Below are 18,754 nucleotides of genomic sequence, written 5' to 3'. Positions count from 1 at the left end.
CAATCAGAATGCTGTGTTGTACTGACGCAAACTTTCCGGTAACGCAATGCGGAAGTGAATTATCGATGTCGAAGTGCGGTCTGTTGGAATTGATTTCAGAGAATAAACGACATGGTTTTTCAAAAAAAATAGTAACTAGCCGTTTTTGAGAGGTAGATTGAATATGGCATGAAATATTTACCGCATTTTGCTTGTATTAACAGGTCATTGTCAAAGCGTAGTTTACGCACGGTTACCGTGTTCTACGCATTCACAACCTGTTCACAGCAATCGATATCCACGCTGTATCATATAAAAACGATTACCAAGATTTGTTACGCAAGACCAAGTTTTAAATTAGTTGCATTTTGAAGGGGTGGGCGGTTTGCCGAATGTGACCCCAAATATAAAAATTGCGCAAAAGTGGGGGGTGGGCGCTTGCCCGGGCATGGGCGCTAACTCGGTTGAGTACGGTAATTGTCAGTGTTCTCCACAAGGGGTTTTAGGTGGGTTTTGATGCCCATCAAGTTTTACGGCCACCTAGTTACTCTCAACACACGCCCACCCGCCCACCAACGTACATCCAGCTGAAATTATTTGTAAAAAGCTTGCATTGTTCTTCCCAAGCCTAAACAAATGAGTAGTTGCCCAACCCTCTATTTTGCTATTGTTTCAAGAGTTCAGACATAAACAATGACCACTGGAAGTCTGCAAGCAGTTAACAAGTGCATTCATGGCAATGTGTTAATCGCCTGAATTCATTGTCGGCCGACATTGTTGCCACTTAACAAAAATTTAAATTCTAGCCGTATTTACAAAGTTCGTTCGATTTTCATCGTGAAAACAGCAAGGAGAAGGCAAACTGATGACCGTTTACCGCGAGTATTTGTAATTGAATACATATTTTAGTTATTCTTGCCATGTACTTTTTTCAGTTTATCGATTTTTTATGTCGAATCTTTTGAGAACATAACATATTCTTTTATTTTGCCGATTGCTAGCATTTTTTCTTGAATTCTAAAAAACAATGTGTGAACATGCAACGTGTCGTCACTCGTGACCGTACATGCAGAAATGTATTGTACCGTCCGTCGGCACAGGTGAGTACCGATGCCACAAATAAAAATGTTATGGGTTTTATTTTGACAAATCGTCTGTTTTGGCTTCGTATATTTTCTACATTATAACTCAATTATGTTTTATACTTGCTCTTCGTTACTCGAATTGCATTTTATGAACGCAATTCGCAATAATTCGAGAACGTATAAATCACCGATTTCAAACTTTGCATAAATATTGATATTGACCCATCTGTTTGTATTTCAAAAGATTGTAACATGTTTCGATTAAATTAAAAAAAGAATAGTAAATAATAGTATGTGTTGCAGTTCATAACATAAATGCAAGAATGCATGTAAATGATATGCAAATTAATATGCAAATTTATGCTAATTAGACCGCGCACCAGCTATTTTGGATTGTGGAGAACACTGAATTATTCTATTTCAATGAAACTTGGTACATTGGTGCTCCAGAACAATGCACAAACCCATTCAGTTTATGGTTAAATTCAGATCATATTAATTACCTAATTTGCATAATAAATCATAATTTTTGGTTTTAATCACATTTCAATAAAACTTAGTACATAGATGGTCTGTGGCAGTACTTATCTTAATTCAATGAGTCTTGGTACATATGTATTCTAACACAATGTTATGATGAAATCAGTTTTAGGTTTATATACATCTATAATAATGACCTAATTTGCATAATATTTTATATTTCAGCTTTCCACTACTTTGTACATGTGCACCCTAAAACAATATACAGTCCTAAATCTATAAAAACCATGCATGAAAAATCAAATGTAATATCTGTATGTATTATAAATTTTGATAATGTGAATCCCATTTTTTCATGTTATGCATCTCAAATAGCAGACAAAATCTAGTTGCCAAGCTTCTTGTTTGCAAAGCAAATCTTAAATTTCGAATTAATTTTAATGTGTCTCCAATTCTCTCAGCACACAGGAGATCAGAATTATATTATTTTTCTTGTATGAAGCTGTAGCCAGACATGTTATATACAACATACCTTGTTGATCTGTTGAAGTACCTCTGAAAAACAAATGTCTAAACTTTTGGTCAATTTTGTCGAAAATCCAAGATGGCCGTCAAACCTTGTGACTGATCAGAATTATATTATTTTTCTTACATGAAGCTGTAGCCAGACATGTTATATACAACATACCTTGTTGATCTGTTGAAGCACCTCTGAAAAACAAATGTCTAAACTTTTGGTCAATTTTGTCGAAAATCCAAGATGGCCGTCAAACCTTGTGACTGATCAGAATTATATTATTTTTCTTGCATGAAGCTGTAGCCAGACATGTTATATACAACATACCTTGTTGATCTGTTGAAGCACCTCTGAAAAACAAATGTCTAAACTTTTGGTCAATTTTGTCGAAAATCCAAGATGGCCGTCAAACCTTGTGACTGATCAGAATTATATTATTTTTCTTGCATGAAGCTGTAGCCAGACATGTTATATACAACATACCTTGTTGATCTGTTGAAGCACCTCTGAAAAACAAATGTCTAAACTTTTGGTCAATTATGACGAAAATCCAAGATGGCAGCCAAACCACGTGACTGATCTGTAATCTTTATTAGATTTCTGAAAGAGTTTGAACATTTTCAAGCGTTTTTTCCAGTTTTTTTCAAGAAAAAACATGGCGGAAAAAGTTGAGGTTTACGTTTAGAATTTTGTTTCTGATATCTATTACACATGAAATGTACTACCGGTATATGCCATAAAAAAACCTTATCGCTTTGAGCCTCAGAAAGCGGTCAAATAACCACTTCCTGTTTAATTTCAATCCAATATGGCTGCCGACCTAATTGACCAATCAAAATTCTAAAAGTTGTATGCACCAGTTCACAATAGGTACTACAAAGTATGCAGCATTTCAGACTATTCCGTTCAGATTGGGCCCCTAAATAGATCTTTATTGCTATCATACCCCATATTTGAGGTTTTTATGAAAAGTACAATAAAGTAATACATTCTGAAAATATATAAAAAATAACTCATACTGACAATACAGGGAAAATATCAAACAAGACGCTCAAATTTCTAAACATAGAAAAAATGTGTATTTTCTGAAGCAGCTGGTTTAAGCATTTCACTTTAATTGAAGGGGCCACCCTGTCCTTTTCCTTGATTTTGTGGTTCTGTAATTGCTAGTTTTGTATTTGCATTATTGTTATGTATTAAAATATTTGATATCTCGTACAACTTGCGTAGCGGTGTGTTTTTACAAATTCATTGTTTTTGTTGTCATGAATAATGTTGTAAAAGTATTGCCCATTTTCAGTTTTCTATCAAAGATTGGTACGTTATTGTACCTTCCGAATTCAGTCTATAAGTGATGGGTACTTATCCTCAGTTTGGTCATTGCAGAGTGATATAGTGTTTTATTTTATTATTTGCAAGTATTTTTTTTAGTTAAAAGTGTTTTATGTTAGTGTTGAATTGTTTATGTTTGGGGGGAATGTATGTGTATTAGTTGGATTAAACAACTCAGTTCAGTGATTAACTACTAGTATTTAAACAAACATGCCCCCTCAATGAAATCATTAATGTTTCTCACAGGTTGTATGTTAAACAATTATTAAAGTAAAAACAAGTATTCTGAATATATTTTTGAGTCTTTGCCGTTAGTACGTCTGTGTGTGTGTGTTTGGTCTATTGATACCTCCAGAACCAATTATCAGATTTTATTGAAATTTGGTGTATAGATGTGCTGGGACAATGCTCAGACCTTATTAGTTTTTGGTTGAACTTCTATACATATTTTAATTAATTACCTAATTTGCTTATTAATCAACGTATTTTAAGCATTTTCATTTGTTTCTCATGTACTATTAAACAGATTTCAATGAACATTGGTACATAGATACTCTGGGATAATGTGCAAACCTGATTAGGTTTTGGTTGAAATTTGTGCATATGAATTAGCTAATTTGCATATTAATTACCCAAATTTAATTGAAGCATTTTAATTTGTTTGGTGCATAGATGCTCTGGTATGATGCGCAGTACTGATTAGTTTTGTTGGAAATCTTGTGACTACTAATTATCTAATTTGCATATTAATTTGGCCATTTTTAGCATTTTTACTTTTTCCATTAAACAGATTTCAATAAAACTTGATACATACACATGTAGATGGTTGGGTATAAGCCATATACATGTTCAGATTAGGGTTAAATTTTGTACTTACTAATTACCTAATTTGCATAAATTAACCAATTTATAGGTGCTTCACAGCTATTTTGAGTGCCATTGATCAAATGTTAATGAACTAATTACAATGGAGATTTTAAATAATCCACTAATCTGATTACTTCAGGGTTGAAATCCATGCATATTAATAACCTGTTATTAGTTTCATGTGTGTTTCTTAATATACATAACTGTAATGTACTAAGTACTGTTCAGATAGGAACATGCAACCAGTGCTATAATTGTGTTGCCTGATAAGATATATGACCAAAATATAAACTCATCATATATGGACATTATTCTGTTAAATTTGTAATTGTTAAACCATAGCTACTTGGATAAGTCTATGGTCAAAAAACAACATATTTCAATGATTTTGCATGCAATTAACCCATTGTTTGCTCAATGTGTATTGAAGATGTGTTTTCAATATGTTAGTTGTAATTCATACCTCCAATACTTTCAGCACATGGGAGATATTTCTAAGCTTTCTATGATTGATGTATACATGTTAGTATTAGTACACTCTCACTTATACCAAATATTCATTACTCCCAGACATTCTGCAAAATTTTAGAAAAATGACGGTCAACATTTGCAGCATAAAATATGTGACAAATTGTTTAATAATGCATGATAAATCTAAATGTAGTAACAGTCCACACATTTGACCACATCTAAAACTCTACTCTAAAATAGCGGTTTAATAGGGTTTTTTGCTTGGTGTAATAACTAGAACATCTACAGTCATCATACTGAAGTCACCTATTTTTTTTAATTTATTTAATTACAACCATCATCGGTCACACTTGACCTCTCTTAGATTTCTTCATTTGTTGATGCTATTTCCAATATTCATGACAAAATCTCAGGTGATTTCATTTATTCTGTTTCAGTTCGTTAGTTTTTTCAAGCATGTAGCTTACATAGTTCATCCAATCAAAAAGCCACAATCATTTTTCGAATACAAGGCCAGAGTATAGCTAACATGCAGGAGACAGTGTAGTGTACTGACCAAATGCGGTGGTCTAACAATTCTACCAAGTCTTCATCTTGCTTTAATAAATGTATTTTTGTTTTTTTTTTGGTTTTCACAGCTGCGGTATTACCAAGACAGTGAGCTCTGGATATAAAATTACGAAGTGTTTATCTGTGCTATACTGTCAGGTAGTAAATATGCTGAATAGTAGGAAAAAGATGATGGTTTGTGAAAAAAGTAAGAAGAGTGTTACTGAGTCAATAATTATGCAAACAAACACCGATGACAAGCCTTTTCGTTGCAAGAAATGTAAGAAGACCTTCACCTATTCAAGTCATCTCAAACGACATATGCGAACACACAGCAATGTGAAGCCTTATCATTGTGAACAATGTGGAAAGAGTTATACCACATTAAGTCATCTCAAATATCATATACGAACACATACCAATCAGAGGCCTTATCATTGTGAACAATGTGAAAAGAGTTTTACCACATTAAGTAATCTCAAATATCATATACGAGCACATACCAATGAGAGGCCTTATCAATGTGAGCAATGTGAAAAGAGTTTTACCACATCAAGTAATCTCAAATATCATATACGAACACATACCAATGAGAGGCCTTATCATTGTGAACAATGTGAAAAGAGTTATACCACATCAAGTAATCTCAAATATCATATACGAACACATACCAATGAGAGGCCTTATCATTGTGAACAATGTGAAAAGAGTTTTACCACATCAAGTAATCTCAAACAACATGTACGAACACATACCAATGAGAAGCAATATCAATGTGATCAATGTGAAAAGAGTTTTACCCAATCAAGTCATCTCAAATATCATATACGAACACATAACATGGAAATCTCAAATTTATTTACTTTGCATAGTAGCTTAAGCAAGAGAAGACGTCAAAATAAACCTGAAAATTGTTTTTGCATAAATAATGGTAATTCAGTAGAGCAGTTTTACTGTCGTCAGTGTGAGTGTACATACAGTCAATTATCTCGTGAAAGAAACTCGTTAATTATTCACAGAGAGAAGAAATATACATATAGATGGAAATCTGTAAATGGTGAAAATCAGTTCACTGTCACACCCAACATACAAGATGAGTGTTCAGATGTGGAAGAACAGAAACGATTGTTTATTATGCATACTGGGTTCATTGTTGAGAAGAGAATTCACAAACATATAGAAGAATTCAGATTGTACAACCACAGGGTTGATAAGTGCTGAATAATTCCATTGAAATAACCCATTACAGTTTATACAGAAGTTATTTATAATCTTAATTTATTCCCTGAAAAGCACCATATATACATATACTGTATTATTTCAAAAGCTCATGTCTAAGATGCATATGTTGTGGCATGAAAAGCATTTTTGGTAATTTCAAATGCGTCATATACACAATACATAATATAATATTGTTGAAATTGTATTACAAAACCTGTTTTCCTCGAAGAAAACGTACATCATTTGTTGTAGCAATGAATATATTCCATTCAGTGTAAACTGGGATGTTACTCAGGATTATTCAAATTCGGAAAAAAAAATAAAACATCATTGTGATACTTATAAATATTTAAAAAATATATATGTAACAGTTGTTTGTCATTTTTCTATGATATACATGTATACTTCGAATATCACTGGAATTCACCGATTCATTTCTCAGGATAGGAGATGTGAATTAAAAATGTGAGTGGAAGCCTGCATGAATTATCACTATTGTAGACTTTATAGCCATAAAACGATTGTCAAGAAGCCATTTTATTAATACTAATTAAAAAGTAAGGGTTTGGGAATTTGTGCATATCAGCTAGTAATATTGTCTTATTTGCTGTGAATATATGCTCATGCGCGAACACCACGATCGTCAATTTCGTTTAGAACATTGTAATATTCTTATCAGTCAGTGTTTTTATGGCTTTGTTATGTCAACATTGCATTGAAAACTTGTATAACTGAAGTAACTACTATATTTGATAGCGGTGTTCTAATTTATATTGAATTGTACGCTTGTGGTCACGAAATAATACATTACAACTTGGCAGTGTGCATTTATTACGTGTTTTTTATATTGTTGTAGTACAAGTCGCTGCATTTACGAAATGCTGAATATAAGTGTGGCTGTGACAGGAAGGATGTAAATAGGTGGCTGCTACAAACTTCTTCAGTTGATAAATATTGACTTTCTAATGAATCAAAAAAGATGCAAGCAGGATGTCGAACTAATAAAAATACGCAAGAAACAAAACATCAAAGAGTATATGTTTATTTCCACTTTTGGAGTAGGTGTTCCAACCCTCTTTGCATATGAACCTGGAATGGATGGTATCGCTAACAAGTATGCACATGACATGAACCATTTACACATCGAACAACGCACATGCCAATAAATAAATTCAACGTAAACGTTTTGTTTAACCATTCCTTATTGGATGGTGATAACTTCATTGATGTCCCTATGTTGTTAAACTATAGCAACAATCATGATATCTATCAAATACATGTATACATTATTCAGAAGTTATGGGAACCAGAACTAGAAATTGGTAGATGATTGTGAATGGAGTCATAACAAATGGATGGTGATGCCAGACTTTGGTAGTGAGAAGATTGAACATGAAGTTCAAAGGGTCCTCTCGCTCAGTGAAAGTGTTTGTAGATGTAAATCCACAATAGAACACAACATGGTGCGACGATTGTGTCAATATTAAGGTAATTTCCCTCATAGATTCATCTTTATCATATGGTGGTTATTATGTTATTAAATCCATGTAGATAAATTTGTGAATTAACATGGTGGTGTAAATGGCGTTGTGTTAAGCCATTTATTTCATACTCTGAAGACATGTTGTAAAAAAAAAAATTAGGAAAATACAAATCAAATCAAATGTAGAACTGCCTGAATATATATCAGGCCAAAAATATAACATTCCCTTTACTGCGTGTAATAGTATTCAAGGTTTTATTATAGGCTTTTGTGTTGATTTCATGTCCACGTGAAATGGTGATTTAATAATTGTGTCCATAAACAATTCCTTTGTAGACGCAAAGATAGGAGTGAATATTCAGAAATTGAAAAATACAATAAAAACATAATTGAAAACTTTGGTTTATATATTTGATCCTGACTTCATATTATCAGGTTTGAACCTATTCTCAGCAATATTATCAGTGTTCCCAACCACGGCGAAGGGAGAAGGAGGTTACACGCAATTCCGCGGGTCACTCTATATTAAAACCTTACACCATGTGCGTTCTTGCTAAAAAAAAATAATAGGCTTCTAGGGCTGGCAGCACATTGGCAAACCATACCCCTTATTGCGGACTCAATGTAAATTTAGTACCCCTAGAGCAGACACATTGAAGAAAAAAACACTCCCTATTGCAGACATATATTGAGAACATCTACTCCTATTGCGAGCATTCTCTGCCGTTTTTTTTCACTCAAGTGGAGTGCGATGAACTCAAACAAGCTACTCATGGTTGCTGTGTATGCAACTCCTGTTGGCGTCATTTGTTGTTTGATGAAGAAAGATGAGAACTATTGACATGATTCGGGCGGACGTTTGGAGCCTGGTCGGGGCCAAGGGCGGCGTATAATAATAACTTTATTGTTATCGAATCTCTGTTGAGATATAGATAAAATTACAATAAAGAATAAAATCATGATATTAAAAAAGTAAAAACCGAAAATTCAGTTGAGACAAAAGTAAAATAAGTACATTGCATACATGGTAATATTACAATAAAATGTTATTTATTTTGTTTATGGTTCTGATATGAGACAGCTGGTAAATTTATTTATTCAAACTTTGTTCTCTCATTTAAAACAACTGTAGAAAAGTTCTATAATGGTTTCCTGGTGTGTAATTTTTAAGTGTACACATTTGAATGTATGGGAGTGCATGGAATTGGTTGTTGCAGCGGGCGCAGCAACCCTGTGAGTTTATTCCTGGGGGCCTATTGCAGACATTCGAACTTTTAAGGGGGCCTATTTGCCTCCCGCGCGGGCCCGCTTTAGAAGGTGACCCTCCCCCCCCCTTTCCCCGCTAAATTTGGAACGTACATGGGAGTAGTAACGGCATATAGAGTGACCCTCCGGGCACGCAATGCTCGTACCGGTAGTATCATGATGGCCAAACCAAAACGAAGTTATCATCATTTTAGTCTGTAGAGGGCGATGTTGTCCGTGATTCCATTTTGATGAAACCATATGGTTTGCGTTTAAGTGGGTCAATTTTTACTGTCTTTATCAATAATTGTCAAGTATTCCTCCTTCACTAAAGCCGATTTTCAGTCGTAAGTATACTGTCAACATTTTAATCCATAAAATGGTCATATCGTATTTGAAGTTCTGAAACATTTACTTTGTCGTGACCTCAGCTTTGCATCACAGTCACCATCATCAGGTACTGTAGGGCTCGATTTTATCGGTTATATGTTCATTTCAAAAATGAATATGCTTGGTTTACACGCTCAAAGACGGTATTTAGAATTTCCGAAATTTTATATAACTCATAACAAAGCAAGTACTAGTTCACGTGTGACTGTGGCTTTTCAGCTTTTGTATGTAGACTAGGACAGAGGCTGCCGATCTATTCACGTGGTTGGTTGATGACAGACGAGCCCCTGTGGTTGATGAAGTCAATACATGGACGACTATGGGCGAAACCAATATGCTCCGATGCAGTACATTTTGTACCTTATCCTTGCTAAAAAAAATGCAAATTATAAAATCGACACAGTTTGATAATGTATTGAAGGGACAACATCAAAAATTCAATGTAGGATAAAAAACTTAATTCCTTTAGTCCTTAATCCCCCCGCACTCCGGCGGTTTTCTCGTCTTGGATGTTTTTTTTTTTTTTCATTTTCTGTTAGTTTTGTCCATGATTGGATAGGAAAAAAATGAACTACAATACTTCAAGATTTTTTTACAGCAAAGCTATCTCAGCCGAGGAGCTGCTTGTTTATTATGTCATATACGCAGTTCACTATAATAATAATAATAATAATAATAACAAGTCATCTGAAGATGAAACAGCCCCCACCTGTCAGATATAATTATAGTTGGCTATGAATTATAAAGTTTGAATGTATATGTATAATCCTTGTAGGAAGATTAAGTTGAAAATCAACATTATAAGTTACATAGCCTATATCGACATAACAAGTAAGTTGTGTATAATTGTTAAGATAAGGTTCAGGGGTGGATAACAAAAGACAAACTGGTGTACACTATAACAGATGACTTTATTGAGACTCGTGCCGTGGTGTGTCAAAGCACCCACTTATATACACAAGTTTTACATTCCTTGCATTTTAGCGGGAAAGTGACTTCGGCCTTGTACATGATTGGGTAATATAGGGAAACAAGCTGATAGGTAAATAACTATTAATGAGGTTGTTTTATTGGCTAAAATTAACGCACTATGATTGGCTAAATTATTTGCAGGCAGAATCCTAAATAGACATCAAGCTCGGCTAGTTATATTTCCGATATAAGTCTATACCAAGTATGGGCTTATTTGGACTAATAATTCACAAGATATTAACAAAAATTAAAAATCAATTAAATATGCAAATGAGCCAATTAATTAATTAATTTGAAACTCAATATTGCATAGCACATACCTTATAAAGACAGATAAAGTAACTCTATAACAAGTTTTGTCTTATTTGGACTATTAGTTCACAAGATATTAACAAAAATTCAAAATTAATATTCAAATTAGCTCCTTAATTAAGTTAATATTGCACAGCACACATCTTATATTGACAGATAAAGTAAGTTTATACCACGTTTGGTTTCATTCAATTAGTTCACAAGATATTAAGAAAAAAAATCAAAATTAATTAAACATGCAAATGAGCTTGTTAAAGGAAGCATCATGCCAAACTACATAATGACTCCTCAAGAAAAATCCCCACAAATGTAGGGGAATGCAATTTACAGATTTTTTATATCACTTTTCATTCTCTAGATATTCAACTTATCATCAGCCATCTTGATTTTCAAGCAAAGGATTATGGGTAAAGTATGACATCATAGAATCTGTTGTCAGAAATTGAGAAAAATATTTCATTTATAACATGAGAAATACTGTTGCGAATTAGTTCAAATTTTTGTTGTGCATATTACTCATGTATAAAATTATGTTAGAATGTTACAAATACACATGAACTGAAGATATTGCTAAAAACGTTAAAAAAATAGAAATTGTTATTTTAGTCATGAAATGTAGAATGACACTTTTTTGTCCCCTTTTTGTGGTCAACAGGTAATATATCACCTATATAACCCACTCACATTGGGAAATTGTATATAATATGAGGAAATTTGAGCATTTGGTAGAAAAACATGAATATAAATATTTTCAGTTCTGTTTCCATGACAACTATTTTATAAGCATGTTTGGCATTAGTACATGTTCTAAACTTTCAGCCAATATAAAGTTCAACTTTTGAAGTTATAGATGAAATCATTTTGCTCAATTTCTGACAACAGATTCTATGATGTCATACTTTGCCAATAATCCTTTGCTTGAAAATCAAGATGGCTGACTACATAATAGTGATGAAAAGTTGAATATCTAGAGAATAAAAAGTGATATAAAAAAACTGTAAATTGTATTCTACATTTGTGGAGCTTTTTCTTTAGGGGTCATTATGTTGTTTGGCTTGATGTTTCCTTTAAGTTGATATAAATTAAGTTGATAAGTTGACAATATTGCATAGCACATATCGTATATTGACAGATCAAGTAAGTTTATACCACTTTTGGTCTCATTTGGACAATTCACAATTCATTAAATATGCAAATGAGCTTGTTAATTAATTTAAAACTCAATATTGTATAGTTTATATCTTATATTGACAAATCAAGTCGCTACCAAGTTTGGTCTGATTTGGACTATTAGTTCACAAGAATTCAAATTAATAATTAAATATGCAAACAAGCTCATTAATTGATTACTTGAAAAAATAAATCAATGTGCATCTGTATCAGTGGTCACTCTGTCTTTGTACCAAGTATTAGCAAAATCAGTTCAGGCATCTCCGAAAAATGATGATGGACACACCCAAAAAACTGGATTTTACAGGATTTTGACATTCAAAATGGCCGCCAGGCAGCCATATTTGATCAAATCAGGAAATAAATCTATGTGAATATGTATACCCTATTTACTGTGTCGTTGTACCTAGTATCATTGAAATCAGTCAAGGCATCTCTTGGAAATATCAATGGACATACAAATGCCATGATTAACAGTCAAAATGGCTGCCAGTTGGCCATATTTGATCATTTCAAAAAAGTAAAACAACGTATAGGTGGTCCCTTTGTTTTTGTAACAAGTCTCAACAAAATTGGTCAAGCCATCTCTGAGAAATGATGATGGACACACAAAAACCGAATTTGACTGAATTTTGGCATTAAAATAGGCTGCCAGTCAGCCATATTTGATCAAATCGGAAAATTGAAGTGCACATTATGGTTGACCGCTATGTCTTTGTACCAAGATTCAAAAACATAGCGTTCCAGCCATTTCCGAGAAATCACTCCAGACTGACTGACTGATGAAAGCGAAACTACAAGCCCCCTCCCGGGTGGGGGCTAATAATAATAATAATATTTTATTGGCCTTTGAAACAGTGTAAAAAGTAACATACAAAACAAAAAAACAAGAAAAAAGAATTAAAGCTGCAAGTAGCGTCATCAGGGCCCAAGGTATCAGACATATTCCATAATTAATGTTGTCACTCGGTTGCCATTGGGGTAGTTTGAATGATCTGTACCATGAGGTCGAAATGCTGTTGGTTCTATGTATTTACCTGGTTCGGTTATCGAGATAGGTTTTTTTTTTTTGAATATATAATTAGACATGTGCTTATGCATATTAATGAAGTTACATGATCATATATTTCTTATGTCAGTTACAGTTTTTGCTTGATGCCTTCATTATGGCACTGGTTGCATGCTCCGTTCTGCAACAGTGTTACAGATATGAAAGTTATGCATGTTAATGATCTCACATGACCATATATCTTATTTTAATCAAATTTCTTGTTCAACGTTGTCAATCCAAGTAAAAGTATTGCCCATTTTCAGTTTTCTATCAAAGGCTGGTACATTATTGTACCTTCCGAATTCAGTCTATAAGTGATGGGTACTTATCCTCAGTTTGGTCATTGCAGAGCGATGTAGTGTTTTATTCTATCATTTGCAAGTATTTTTTTAGTGAAAAGTGTTTTATGTTAGTGTTTTGAATTGTTTATGTTTGGGGGGAATGTATGTGTATTAGTTGGATTAAACAACTCAGTTCAGTGATTAACTACTAGTATTTAAACAAACATGCCCCCTCAATGAAATCATTAATGTTTCTCACAGGTTGTATGTTAAACAATTATTAAAGTAAAAACAAGTATTCTAAATATATTTTTAACATCCGTGTACGAAGCACACAATGGGAGTCTGTACGTACGTCTGTGTGTGTCTCTATTCCATTAATATCTCAAGAACCAATATTCAGATTTTATTGAAATTTAGTGCATAGATGCTCTGAGATAATGCTCAGACCTTATTAGTTTTTTTGATTGAAATCTGTGCATATTAATTATCTAATCTGCATATTATTTAAAGGATATTACATATTTTCAATTGTTTCTCATGTACTATTAAACAGATTTCAATGAAACCTGGTACATAGATGCTCTGGCACAAAGCTCAGACCTTATTAGTTTTTGGTAGAAATTTTATACATATTTTAAATAATTATCTAATTTGCTTATTAATCAACGTATTTTAAGCATTTTCATTTGTTTCTCATGTACTATTAAACAGATTTCAATGAAAATTGGTACATAGATGCTCTGGGATAATGTGCAAACCTGATTAGGTTTTGGTTGAAATTTGTGCATATGAATTACCTAATTTGCATATTAATTACCCAAATTTAATTGAAGCATTTTAATTTGTTTGGTGCATAGATGCTCTGGTATGGTGCGCAGTACTGATTAGTTTTGTTGAAAATCTTGTGACTACTAATTATCTAATTTGCATATTAATTAGGCAATTTTTAGCATTTTCACTTTTTCCATTAAACAGATTTCAATAAAACTTGATACGTACACATGTAGATGGTTAGGGATAAGCCATATACATGTTCAGATTAGGGTTAAATGTTGTACTTACTAAGTACCTAATTTGCATAAATTAAATGTTAAGATTTTAAATAATCCACAGATCTGATTACTTCAGGGTTGAAAGCCATGCATAATAATAACCTGTTATTAGTTTCATGTGTGTTTCTTAATATACATAACTGTAATGTACTAAGTACTGTTCAGATAGGAACATGCAACCAGTGCTATAATTGTGTTGCCTGATAAAATATATGACCAAAATATAAACTCATCATATATGGTCATTATTCTTTTAAATTTGTAATTGTTGAACCATAGCTATTTGTAACCAACCCTAATTATTGCTTGCAGTTATACTTTTAAATACTGTATTTGCTCTATTATTATAAGCACATGTGTTAACTGTGAGTATAAATGACAAAGACAAAATATTTCAATGATTTTGCATGCAATAAACCCATTGTTTGCTTTATGTGTATTGAAGATGTGTTTTCAATATATTAGTTGTAATTCATACCTCCAATACTTTCAGCACATGGGAAATCTTTCTAAGCTTTCTTTGATTGATGTATATACATTAGTATTAGTACACTCTCACTTATACCAAACATTCATTACTCTCAGACATTCTGTATATTTTGCAAAATTTTAGAAAAATGACAGTCAACATATGCAGCATAAAATATGTCACAAATTGCATGATATATCTAATTGTAGTAACTTGTAATAAAATGGAACACTCTACACATTTCACCACACTTAAAACTTGGTTAATCTTAAGTATTAAATATTCATGAAACAATGTTAAGTTGAATAACGTTGTTTTACAATTAGAAACATGATCTTTAAACTATGTAATTTTTGTCCTGTTTCCGGCAATGCATTGATCAATTACAATTACAAACTTCACATTTATGTTATGTACAATAAATTGCATATATATTAAGACACAATTTCACAAGTGTATTATTGGATTGTTATTGGAGGTCGAAACATGTCATTTAATTCTTGGAAAATTATGTAATTTTAGGTCTGCTGTGATCAGAAATGACAGAGAACTGCGTTTTTTATATAGGGGATTGCATTGTGTAATCTACCAACCTTCAACATAAATGACTATTTCTTTAAAAGCACTAGTCCAAGCTGTTCGGTAAATAAATAAATTAAAAAAAATAGGTGGCTTCAGTATGATGACTGTAGATGTTCTATTTATTGCAGCGGGTAACATCACTGATGATAATATAATTATTTCTGTAGATTTATTGCAACATTATTATTCATTATGTAATATTTTTGTTTATTTATAACATTTGATTCATTTGTATATTCATTATAGGGTTTTTGCTTGATGCAATAAATAGAACATCTACAGTCATCGTACTGAAGTCACCTATTTTTTTTTTTTTTTTATTTATTTAATTACAACCATCATCGGTCACACTTGACCTCTCTTAGATTTCTTCATTTGTTGATGCTATTTTCAATATTCATGACAAAATCTCAGGTGATTTCATTTATTCTGTTTCAGTTAGTTAGTTTTTTCAAGCATGTAGCTTACATAGTTCATCCAATCAAAAAGCCACAATCATTTTATGAATACAAGGACAGAGTATAGCTAACATGCAGGAGTCAGTGTAGTGTACTGACCATATGCGAAATTTCTGAGGTAGCAAAGTTCAAACAACATAAACAAAATATCAATGTTTGATTGTCATGAACATGAGGTAAGAAAGTGGACAATCGTCTAACAATTCTACCAAGTCTTCATCTTGCTTTAATAAATGTATTTTTGTTTTTTTTTGTGTTCACAGTTGCGATATTACCAAGACAGTGAGCTCAGAATATAAAATTACAAAGTGTTTATCTGTGTTATACTGTCAAGTAGTAAATATGCTGAATAGTAGAAAAACGATGATGGTTTGTGAAAAAACTAAGAAGAGTGTTACTGAGCCAAGTATTTTCAAACAGAATATGCGAACACACACCAATGACAAGCTTTTTCGTTGCAAGAAATGTAAGAAAACCTTCACCTGTTCAAGTCGTCTCAAACGGCATATGCGAACACATACCGATGAGAAGCCTTATCATTGTGAGCAGTGTGAGAAGAGTTTTACCTCTTCAAGTAGTCTCAAATTTCATATACGAACACATACCAATGAGAGGCCTTATCATTGTGAACAATGTGAAAAGAATTTTACCCAATCAAGTCATCTCAAATGTCATATACGAATACATACCAATGAGAGACCTTATCATTGTGAACAATGTGAAAAGAGTTATACCGCATCAAGTAGTCTCAAACAACATGTACGAACACATACCAATGATAAGCCTTATCGTTGTGAGCAATGTGAAAAAAGTTATTTCACATCAAGTCATCTCAAATGTCATATACGAACACATACCAATGTGAAGCCTTATCGTTGTGAGCAGTGTGAGAAGAGTTTTACCTCTTCAAGTAGTCTCAAATATCATATACGAACACATACCAATGAGAGGCCTTATCATTGTGAACAATGTGAGAAGAGTTATACCTCATCAAGTTATCTCAAATATCATATACGAACACATACCAATGAGATGCCTTATCATTGTGATCAATGTGAGAAGAGTTTCACCTCATCAAGTCATCTCAAATATCATATACGAACACATACAAATGAGAGGCCTTATCATTGTGACCAATGTGAAAAGAGTTATACCACATCAAGTCAACTCAAATATCATATACGAACACATACCAATGAGAGGCCTTATCATTGTGAACAATGTGAAAAGAGTTATACCACATCAAGTCAACTCAAATGTCATATACGAACACATACCAATGTGAAGCCTTATCGTTGTGAGCAGTGTGAGAAGAGTTTTACCTCTTCAAGTAGTCTCAAATATCATATACAAACACATACCAATGAGAGGTCTTATCATTGTGAACAATGTGAAAAGTATTTTACCACATCAAGTAATCTCAAATATCATATGCTAAAACATAACATGGTAAAACCTTATCAAGAGGAAATCTCAAATTTATTTACTTTGCATAATAGCTTAAGCACGAGAAGACGTCAAAATAAACCTGAAAATTGTTTTTGCATAAATAATGGTAATTCAGTAGAGCAGTTTTACTGTCGTCAGTGTGAGTCTATATACAGTCAATTATCTCATGAAAGAAACTCATTAATTATTCACACAGAGAAGAAATATACATATAGATGGAAATCCATAAATGGTGAAAATCAGTTCACTGTCACACTCAACATACAAGATGAGTGTTCAAATGTGGAAGAACAGAAACGATTGTTTATTACGCATACTGGGTTCATTGTTGAGAAGAGAATTCACAAACAAATAGAAGAATTCAGATTGTACAGCCACAGGGTTGATAAGTGCTGAATAATTTCATTGAAATAACCCATTACAGTTCATACAGAAATTATTTATAATCTTCTTATATTTTCTCTCTGAAAAGCTCTGTATTATTTCTACAGCTCATCTCAAAGATGTATATGTGGTGACATGAAATACTTTATTCTATCGCACAAAATAGACAAGATGAGTGTCATTGAGTTAGAAGTAATATATCCATTTGTATGTCATTAAACAGACAGCTGCACGATTTAATTTTTGGTAATTTCAAATGCATCATTTTTTTTAACAAAATGTGCAATATAACGTTGAAATTGTGTTGCAAAAGCTGTTGTCCGAGAAGAAAACTTGCATCATTTGTTGTAACAATGAATATATTCCATTCAGTGTAAACTAGGATGTTACTCAGGATTATTCAAATTCAAAAAAAAATTAAAGCGTCATTGTGATACCTATTATGATACTTATAAGTATTATAAAAAATTATATGTAACAATTGTTTGTCATTTGTTCCAGGATAAACATGTATACTTCGAACATCACTGGAATTCACCAATTAATTTTTCAGGATAGTAGATGTGAATTAAAAATGCAAGTGGAAGCCTGCATAAATTATCACTATTGTAGACTTTATAGCCATAAAACAATGACAAAAAGCCATTTTAATATTACTGTACTAATTAACATGTAAGGGTCTGACTGTTCCTCCGATATCTCAAGAACCATACATCGATTTTTGATGAAATTTGATGCATAGATGCTTTGTATCAATATGCACATTTGATTAGGTTTTGGTAGAAACCATGAATATTAATTACCTAATTTGTATGATAATAAGCTAATTTTTTAGTTCCATGGCTGTTCACTGATATCTAAAGAGCCACTCATTGGGTTTTGATGAAACTTAGTACGTAGATACTCTGAACTAATGCCCAAATTTGAGTAGTTTTGGGTGAAAATCTGTGCA

The 18,754-nt window shown here is 32.7% G+C and overlaps 1 protein-coding gene across 1 annotated transcript in view; it reads left to right on the top strand.

Moving 5' to 3' along the window:
* The window catches only part of LOC102809755 (uncharacterized), a 28,570-nt gene extending 10,756 nt beyond the window's left edge, over positions 1 to 17,814 (top strand). Inside the window, exons 2-4 of the mRNA XM_085496459.1 lie at positions 5,370 to 6,473; positions 9,505 to 9,576; positions 16,233 to 17,814. Of these exons, the coding sequence (XP_085352585.1) occupies positions 5,370 to 6,473; positions 9,505 to 9,576; positions 16,233 to 17,814 (2,758 nt within the window). The remainder of the gene's footprint in view (positions 1 to 5,369; positions 6,474 to 9,504; positions 9,577 to 16,232) is intronic.
* The last annotated feature ends 940 nt before the right edge of the window (positions 17,815 to 18,754 follow it).

This window comes from Saccoglossus kowalevskii, chromosome 1 (genome assembly GCF_978046115.1).
Source record: "Saccoglossus kowalevskii chromosome 1, keSacKowa6.1, whole genome shotgun sequence".
NCBI lineage: Eukaryota > Metazoa > Hemichordata > Enteropneusta > Harrimaniidae > Saccoglossus > Saccoglossus kowalevskii.
This window is presented reverse-complemented; position numbering and strand designations above follow the sequence as displayed.